Source organism: Dendrobates tinctorius, unplaced genomic scaffold, assembly GCF_039654945.1.
Source record: "Dendrobates tinctorius isolate UK_male_01 unplaced genomic scaffold, ASM3965494v1 ptg000203l, whole genome shotgun sequence".
NCBI classification, from domain to species: Eukaryota; Metazoa; Chordata; class Amphibia; order Anura; family Dendrobatidae; genus Dendrobates; species Dendrobates tinctorius.
Genome location: NW_027361870.1, coordinates 25,001 through 34,988, shown reverse-complemented (window position 1 = coordinate 34,988; position 9,988 = coordinate 25,001). Strand labels below are relative to the sequence as shown.

General features: G+C 41.5%; 1 protein-coding gene across 1 annotated transcript in view; it reads right to left on the bottom strand.

Moving 5' to 3' along the window:
• Nucleotides 1-7,637: 7,637 nt before the first annotated feature.
• The window catches only part of LOC141057229 (UTP--glucose-1-phosphate uridylyltransferase), a 16,979-nt gene continuing 14,628 nt past the window's right edge, over nucleotides 7,638-9,988 (bottom strand). The window contains exon 7 of the mRNA XM_073553757.1: nucleotides 7,638-8,010. Within this exon, the coding sequence (XP_073409858.1) occupies nucleotides 7,903-8,010 (108 nt within the window). The 3' untranslated portion in view covers nucleotides 7,638-7,902. The remainder of the gene's footprint in view (nucleotides 8,011-9,988) is intronic.

Here is a 9,988-nt window from a genome sequence, read left to right as displayed (position 1 = left end):
GATCGGCCGATCTTTAAAAAAAGTATCGGTATCGCCGATGCCGATACCGGAAGTCCCATTCAAGTCTATGAGACTTCCGGTATCGGAATTGGAAAAACCCTTTCCTGCCCTTGTACAGCCTCTCGGGGGTCTGTACGGGCCTTCCGGGGGTCTCTGCCGGTGGGCTGTGCCGGCCTGCCGGTGGGCTGTGCGGACTGCCCGGGGTCTGTGCCGGCCTGCCGGGGGGCTGTGCCGGCCTGCCGGGGAGCTGTGCCGGCCTGCCGGGGAGCTGTGCCGGCCTGCCGGGGGGCTGTGCACCCTGTTGGGGTCTGTACCGGCCTGCCGGGGAGCTGTGCCGGCCTGCCGGGGGGTGTGCTGATGTCCGGGGGTCTGTGCAGGCATCGTCCGATGGGACTACAAGTCCCATCTGGCGATGCCTGCTACCATGACAGTGATTGACACATTAGCCAATGATGGGACAGTAGTAGTCCCATCATCCGGCTAATGTGTTAAATGTAAAAAAAAAAAATAAAAAAAAAAATACTACATACATACATACTACATACTACATGCATGCTACATACATACATACTACATGCATGCTACATATATACTACATACATGCATGCTACATATATACTACATACATGCATGCTACATACATACATACCACATGCATGCTACATACATACATACCACATGCATGCCACATACATACCACATGCATGCCACATACATACCACATGCATGCCACATACATACCACATGCATGCCACATATATACCACATGCATGCCACATATATACCACATGCATGCCACATATATACCACATGCATGCCACATATATACCACATGCATGCCACATATATACCACATGCATGCCACATATATACCACATGCATGCCACATATATACCACATGCATGCCACATATATACCACATGCATGCCACATATATACCACATGCATGCCACATATATACCACATGCATGCCACATATATACCACATGCATGCCACATATATACCACATGCATGCCACATATATACCACATGCATGCCACATATATACCACATGCATGCCACATATATACCACATGCATGCCACATATATACCACATGCATGCCACATATATACCACATGCATGCCACATATATACCACATGCATGCCACATATATACCACATGCATGCCACATATATACCACATGCATGCCACATATATACCACATGCATGCCACATATATACCACATGCATGCCACATATATACCACATGCATGCCACATACATACCACATGCATGCCACATACATACCACATGCATGCCACATACATACCACATGCATGCTACATACATACTACATGCATGCTACATACATACTACATGCATGCTACATACATACTACATGCATGCTACATACATACTACATGCATGCTACATACTACATGCTACTTGCTACATACTACATGCTACTTGCTACATACTACATGCTACATACATACTACATATATACTACATGCATGCTACATACATACTACATGCTATACATGCTACATGCATGCTACATGCATGCTACATACAATACATACATAGACATACAGTACATATAACAGAGTAACATACTTACCAATACTTGTCACATTGTTCCCCGAAGCCATTGTCTTTTACGGAATAAATATTAACATAACAAACCACAAAAATACTCACCCATGATCCAAAGCAGTCCACGAGTGTGTCCCACGACGATCTTGGGTAGAGAACTGCAGCATCAGCTGATGCTGCCGCTCTCTACGGGCTGCAGGAATCCAATGACGGAAGGTAGGTATCCTTCCGCACTGTATTCCTCCGCCACTTAAAAAAAAAAAAAAATAGTCCCTAGTCTCACTTTTGACATTGCTGTGTGAGAAAGTTCCCACGCAGCTTTTGCCATAAAGTGAGACTAGGGACTTTTTTTTTTTTTTAAGTGGCGGAGGAATACAGTGCGGAAGGATACCTACCTTCCGTCATTGGATTCCTGCAGCCTGTAGAGAGCGGCAGCATCAGCTGATGCTGCAGTTCTCTACCCAAGATCGTCGTGGGACACACTCGTGGACTGCTTCGGATCATGGGTGAGTATTTTTGTGGTTTGTTATGTTAATATTTATTCCGTAAAAGACAATGGCTTCGGGGAACAATGTGACAAGTATTGGTAAGTATGTTACTCTATGTTATATGTACTGTATGTCTATGTATGTATTGTATGAATGTATTGTATGTAGCATGCATGTAGTATGTATGTAGCATGTAGTATATATGTAGCATGCATGTAGTATGTATGTAGCATGTAGTATGTATGTAGTATATATGTAGTATGTATGTAGCATGTATGTAGCATGCATGTAGTATATATGTATGTATGTAGCATGTAGTATGTATGTAGCATGCATGTAGTATATATGTAGTATGTATGTAGTATATATGTAGCATGTAGTATGTATGTAGCATGCATGTAGTATATATGTAGCATGTAGTATATATGTAGCATGTAGTATGTATGTAGTATGTATGTAGTATGTATGTAGCATGCAGTATGTATGTAGTATGTATGTAGCATGCATGTAGCATGTAGTATGTATGTAGCATGTATGTAGTATATATGTAGCATGTAGTATGTATGTAGTATATATGTAGCATGTAGTATGTATGTAGCATGTATGTAGCATGCATGTAGTATATATGTAGTATGTATGTAGCATGTAGTATGTATGTAGCATGCATGTAGTATGTAGCATGCATGTAGTATGTATGTAGTATGTATGTAGCATGTAGTATGTATGTAGCATGCATTAGTATATATGCAGTATGTATGTAGCATGTAGTATGTATGTAGCATGCATGTAGTATGTATGTATGTAGCATGCATGTAGTATATATGTAGTATGTATGTAGCATGCATGTAGTATGTATGTAGTATGTATGTAGCATGTAGTTAGTATATATGTAGCATGTAGTATGTATGTAGCATGTATGTAGCATGCATGTAGTATATATGTAGTATGTATGTAGCATGTAGTATGTATGTAGCATGCATGTAGTATGTAGCATGCATGTAGTATGTATGTAGTATGTATGTAGCATGTAGTATGTATGTAGTATATATGTAGCATGTAGTATGTATGTAGCATGTATGTAGCATGCATGTAGTATATATGTAGTATGTATGTAGCATGTAGTATGTATGTAGCATGCATGTAGTATGTAGCATGCATGTAGTATGTATGTAGTATGTATGTAGCATGTAGTATGTATGTAGCATGCATTAGTATATATGCAGTATGTATGTAGCATGTAGTATGTATGTAGCATGCATGTAGTATGTATGTAGCATGCATGTAGTATGTATGTATGTAGCATGCATGTAGTATATATGTAGTATGTATGTAGCATGCATGTAGTATGTATGTAGTATGTATGTAGCATGTAGTATGTATGTAGCATGCATGTAGTATATATGTAGTATGTATGTAGCATGTAGTATGTAGCATGCATGTGGTATGTAGCATGCAGTATATATGTAGTATGTATGTAGCATGTATGTAGCATGCATGTAGTATATATGTAGTATGTATGTAGCATGCATGTAGTATGTATGTAGTATGTATGTAGTATGTATGTAGCATGTAGTATGTATGTAGCATGCATGTAGTATATATGTAGTATGTATGTAGTATGTATGTAGCATGCATGTAGTATATATGTAGTATGTATGTAGCATGTAGTATGTATGTAGCATGCATGTAGTATATATGTGGTATGTATGTAGCATGTAGTATGTATGTAGCATGCATGTAGTATATATGTGGTATGTATGTAGCATGTAGTATGTATGTAGCATGCATGTAGTATATATGTGGTATGTATGTAGCATGTAGTATGTATGCAGCATGCATGTAGTATGTATGTAGTATTTTTTTTTTTTTAACATTTAACACATTAGCCGGATGATGGGACTACTACTGTCCCATCATTGGCTAATGTGTCAATCACTGTCATGGTAGCAGGCATCGCCAGATGTGACTTGTAGTCCCATCGGACGATGCCTGCACAGACCCCCGGACATCAGCACAGCCCCCCGGCAGGCCGGTACAGACCCCCACAGGGTGCACAGCCCCCCGGCAGGCCGGTACAGACCCCCACAGGGTGCACAGACCACCGGCAGGCCGGCACAGCCCCCCGGCAGGCCGGTACAGACCCCGGGCAGTCCACACAGCCCCCCGGCAGGCCGGCACAGCCCCCCGGAAGGCCCGAAATGACGGCGCATCATGATGCGCACACACCGCGCATCATGATGACGTCATTTCGGCTGTCAATCAACTTTGAACTTCCGATTCCGATGCCCGATATTGAAAAAAAATCGGATGTCGGTATCGGAATTCCGATACTTGCGGTATCGGAATGCTCAACACTAGTCACCACCCATCTTGAAACGTTTTCCCCCTCTCATATACTAATGTGCCACAAACAGAAAGTTGATATCACCAACCATTCCCATTTAGGTGTATCCATATAAATGGCCCACCCTGTAGATAGAGGTATATTGCATTACTCAGATCTTTCACCATCATAAACGTAATAGCACGGAGCGTTACTCACTGACTTTCCCTCGCACCTCTCCGAGAAGGCATTGTTGTCAAGATTCCAGTTTAATGAATAGGCCGGAGCCACACCTAATGTCACCGCACAGATCTCATGATGTAATGGCGAAATGTTAAAAATAACAAAACTATTACACACTCTATGGACAGAAACTGCAAGAGAAATGTGGAAAATAGACATATTGAATGTCACAATCTGCATCAATTGCAGTGACATCCGCAGGTTCACGCCTCAGCAGAGGAGAAGTATGTAGACATTTATTTGACCTCCAAGTAAAATTAAGCGCAAAAAAAAAAAAAAACACTTTCTGGACTGTTGTTGCTATTGCTGCAATCATCCCTCACCGGGCATCAAGGTTCCTCTTCTATTCGGGGGGGGGGGGGTCGCAGAGTCACATGACTGCTATAATCAGCAGCAGCTGATGGACCGAATGTCACAGGCTGCAGTAAAAGTCAGAAGAAAGGGTCACATGACAACCCACTAAGACAAAGGGTCCGACCTGGAATGCCAGCAGAGGAGAGGACTGCAGCTGGTCTAGTAGGATGCATTTTTTTTTTTTTTTTAAACCTTCAAACCACCCAAAGCCCATTAATAAATTGTTGAAGAGTAGTGACCACCCCTTTAATGTCAATCTGATGTTGCCGTCGACTTCAGCAAGGAGGACGTAAAGAGCTGAAACAATAAAGTATGACGCAAAGTAGTAGAACTAAATGTAGCAAAAATTAAAAAACCCACAAAAGCAAAAAAAATTGCCATGATTAAAGGGAATGTATCATCAAAAAAAAGGATCTATTGTTTAAATCAGGTTTATGTATTACAGATTTCTTTAGCTGGTAATTTTCTTTTCATATCAATTTTTATTAAGTTGGTGAAATCTTGATGTTTTTGCCAATGGAGCCATTTTAGATTTGTTTCTTGTCCTTTCAGGCAGTTTACAGCAGTTTCCTTTCCATCACAGGCAGGATTTCAATGACCGGTAAACCTCTATACCAAGCTGATCACACAGAACCCACCATTCACAATAGATCATATACAGCTCCCTCTCTTCACAATGACCTCTGCATACGCTCATTAGATGCTTCCATACAATTGCCTGAATCAATGTATTGCTGCTAATGTGCATGTTAATATCTTGAAAGCACAATAAGTAGGACTGTACAATATCCCCAGAGGCCAATGTGAAAACAAAGATTTCTAATTTTCAGTTTTAATACAGATTAAAAAAAATTGCTAAAAAAGTGAAGAAAAAACCCCCCAAACATTTAAACCCAAAAGCCTGATATGGTGTATGTGCACATGGCACCGTATTGAGGCAGAATCTTCCTAAAAAAGATGATGTATGCACAGATTCAAATAATAGACAATATTCCAATGACACATTCCCTTTAAATGTTAAGTTCTAAAACAAAATGTACGTAGACAGGTTAGGAAAGCAGATCACCAGAGGCGTGCGTTAAATTGAAATTGGGCAAAGTTAATTCACAATTTGTAGACTGAAAATATTCCCAGGATATAAAACTGCAGTAACTTTTTTTTTTTTTTTAGACATGCCAATTTCAAGCATAAGAATATAGACATACAGGTGCTTCTCACTAAACTAGAATATCATAAAAATCTGTAGACCAATCCGCAGTATGTGCACATAGCCTTAGTCTGTTTCAGTAGCTCCACAATCATGGGGAAGACTGCTGACTTGACAGATGACCAGAAGGCAGTCACTGACACACTCTACAAGGAGGGGAAGCCACAAAAGGCCATTGCTAAAGAAGCTGGGTGTACACAGAGTGCTGTATCCAAGCATATTAATGGAAAGCTGAGTGAAAGGAAAAAGTGTGGTAGAAAAAGGTGCACAAGCAACCGGGATAACCGCAGCCTTGAAAGGATTGTTAAGGAAAGTCCATTCAAAAATTTGGGGGAAATTCACATGGCGTGGACTGCTTGCTGGAGTGATTGCTTCAAGAACCACCACACACAGACGTATCCAGGACATGGGCTACAAGTGTTGCAATCCTTGTGTCAAGCCACTCATGACCAACAGACAACGCCAGAAGTGTCTTACCTGGGCCAAGGAGAAAAAGAGCTGGACTTGTGCTCAGTGGTCCAAGGTGTTGTTTTCAGATGAAAGTAAATTTTGCATTTAATTTGGCAAGCAGGGTCCCAGAGTCTGGAGAAGAGTGGAGAGACCACAATCCAAGCTGCTGGAGGTCTAGAGTGAAGTTTCCACAATCAGTGATGGTTTGGGGAGCCATGTCATCTGCTGGTGTAGGTCCACTGTGTTTTATCCAGACCAAAGTCAGCGCAGCTGTCTACCAGGACATGTTAGAGCACTTCATGCTTCCCTCTGCCGTCAAGCTTTTTGGAGATGGAAATGTCATTCTCCAGCAGGACTTGGCACCTGTCCACACTGCCAAAAGTACCAATACCTGGTTTACAAACAACAGTATCACTGTGCTTGATTGGCCAGCAAACTTGCCTGACCTTAATATGGGGTATTGTCAAGAAGATGAGAGACACCAGATCCAAAAATGCAGATGATCTGAAGGCTGCTATCAAAGCAACCTGGGCTTCCATAACATCTCAGCAGTGCCACAGGCTGATCGCCTCCATGTCACACTGCATTGATGCAGTAATTGATGCAAAACGAGCCCCAACCAAGTATTGTGTGCATTTACTGACCATACATTTCAGTAGGCCAACGTTTTGGATTTTAAAATCATTTTTTCAAGCTGGTGTTATAAAGTATTCTAATTTACTGAGATAATGACTTTTGAGTTTTCAATGGCTGTAAGCCATAATCATCAACATTAACAGAAATAAACACTTGGAATAGATTACTCTGTAATGACAGTATATAATATATGAGATTCACTTTTTGTATTGAAGAACTGAAATTAACTTTTTGATGATATTCTAGTTATGTGAGAAGCACCTGTATATTATGGGATCTAGAACATTGAGATATATAAAGTCATTTTATGAGATCTCACAAACTTCCAAAAGGAAAGAAAAATAGTCGTACACAAGATTAGGTTTGTCCTTTTATTTTTCACAATTCAGGACGGTATTGCACATTACCAGGGTATATTTATTTTATTACGTTACTAAATATTTTATTTATTGCTTCCAAATATAAGTTGGGCTTTTTCTTAAATAAAGACTACAGAGAACACAGAACTACAATACTGACAGAACGGTGGAGATCACAGAGCTCAGACCAGCCGGTAACCAGCCATCCATGTGAAGAGTTACTGTACAGAACGTGGAAAAAATAAGTCTGTGCAGCGAGGCGATCAGTGATCCAGGATCCGAAGGTTTCCAGACACTATTTTGTTTTCTAATACTGCACCCGGCGGGATGTCGATCCGGTCACCATGGTTCGCAATAATTATGACTGTGCCCTAGAGGAGAAGAAAGGAAATGTTTGTTATGGGGACCCCAAGATGGAAGCTTGGAGCAGGTCGGAGTTTCACTCATTAATAAGTGATTAGATTTGCAGGGATCGTCTTTTTTCAATCTCCTAACAATGTGCACTATAGAGAGTTATTCTATGGGGTAAGAGCATGGCACAGGAAGCATTTGATGTCCTCAGCATCATATTCCTCCTCCTCAGAAAAAGAAAGAAAACAACTCACTCCAAATCAGAATTCTAGCATTTTCTCTTATATAGTGTAGCATAATGCAGGAATAATAAAGAGAATCTTATTTGCCACTTGTGAATCTGCCATGTCTAGGTTGCAGCCTACACTCACAATGACTCTTCTGAATTTACAGAGCATGGTGGCATCTCATCTCTCTGCACATGCTTCTGCTGGATCTGCTCTGATGGAAGCGGTAATGGCTTAGACACATTGAATACAGCTCAAGGCAGCGGATAGCATTTTTATGCAACGCAGATACAGTCTGTCTCCCTGCATCCTGCTTGTGATAGGTTTCTCCCAGTCCACGCTCCTAAAAGCAAAAGGGAGGTGGGCAGTGTGAAGCTGTGTGAATGGGATTGTTAATTATGCAGCCAATCACTATGGATTTCCTTATTATAGCACTGCTCTCTTATTTAATGAAGAAATAATTACTAACATAAAGGAGGGACATTCAGAAGAATCATGAGGGTAGAGAGGCCAGGAGGACACAGTTCACAGACTGAGCCCGTCTACACATCAGAGTACATACTGGACTACTGGGTTCACATGACAGAGCGTATCAGAATAAAATGGGGAAAAATGTATGGATCTAACACATGGCTAGAATATTGCTGGTAGTTTTGCATTAAATGTGCAAAAATTGCTGGACTGCCATGATAAAAAAGAAATTCCATATCCCACTGTGAATGTGTAGTAAAAACAGGGCTGTGGAAAGTTCTGAAATGTCCTAAGGATCGGGGATTTTAGCTGAGATGAATCTGTGCTGCACTTTATGTACATGCTCAGTAGTGACCAGTGCTGTGGGGTCATAGATGAGATGAATCTGTGCTGTACTTTATGTACATGTTCAGTAGTGACCAGTGCTGTGGGGTCATAGATGAGATGAATCTGTGCTGTACTTTATGTACATGCTCAGTAGTGACCAGTGCTGTGGGGTCATAGATGAGATGAATCTGTGCTGTACTTTATGTACATGTTCAGTAGTGACCAGTGCTGTGGAGTCATAGATGAGATGAATCTGTGCTGCACTTTATGTACATGTTCAGTAGTGACCAGTGCTGTGGGGTCGTAGATGAGATGAATCTGTGCTGCACTTTATGTACATGCTCAGTAGTGACCAGTGCTGTGGGGTCGTAGATGAGATGAATCTGTGCTGCACTTTATGTACATGTTCAGTAGTGACCAGTGCTGTGGGGTTGTAGATGAGATGAATCTGTGCTGCACTTTATGTACATGCTCAGTAGTGACCAGTGCTGTGGGGTCGTAGATGAGATGAATCTGTGCTGTACTTTATGTACATGCTCAGTAGTGACCAGTGCTGTGGGGTCGTAGATGAGATGAATCTATGCTGCACTTTATGTACATGCTCAGTAGTGACCAGTGCTGTGGGGTCGTAGATGAGATGAATCTGTGCTGCACTTTATGTACATGTTCAGTAGTGACCACTGCTGTGGAGTCATAGATGAGATGAATCTGTGCTGCACTTTATGTACATGCTCAGTAGTGACCAGTGCTGTGGGGTCGTAGATGAGATGAATCTGTGCTGCACTTTATGTACATGCTCAGTAGTGACCAGTGCTGTGGGGTCGTAGATGAGATGAATCTGTGCTGCACTTTATGTACATGCTCAGTAGTGACCAGTGCTGTGGGGTCGTAGGTGAGATGAATCTGTGCTGCACTTTATGTACATGTTCAGTAGTGACCACTGCTGTGGAGTCATAGATGAGATGAATCTGTG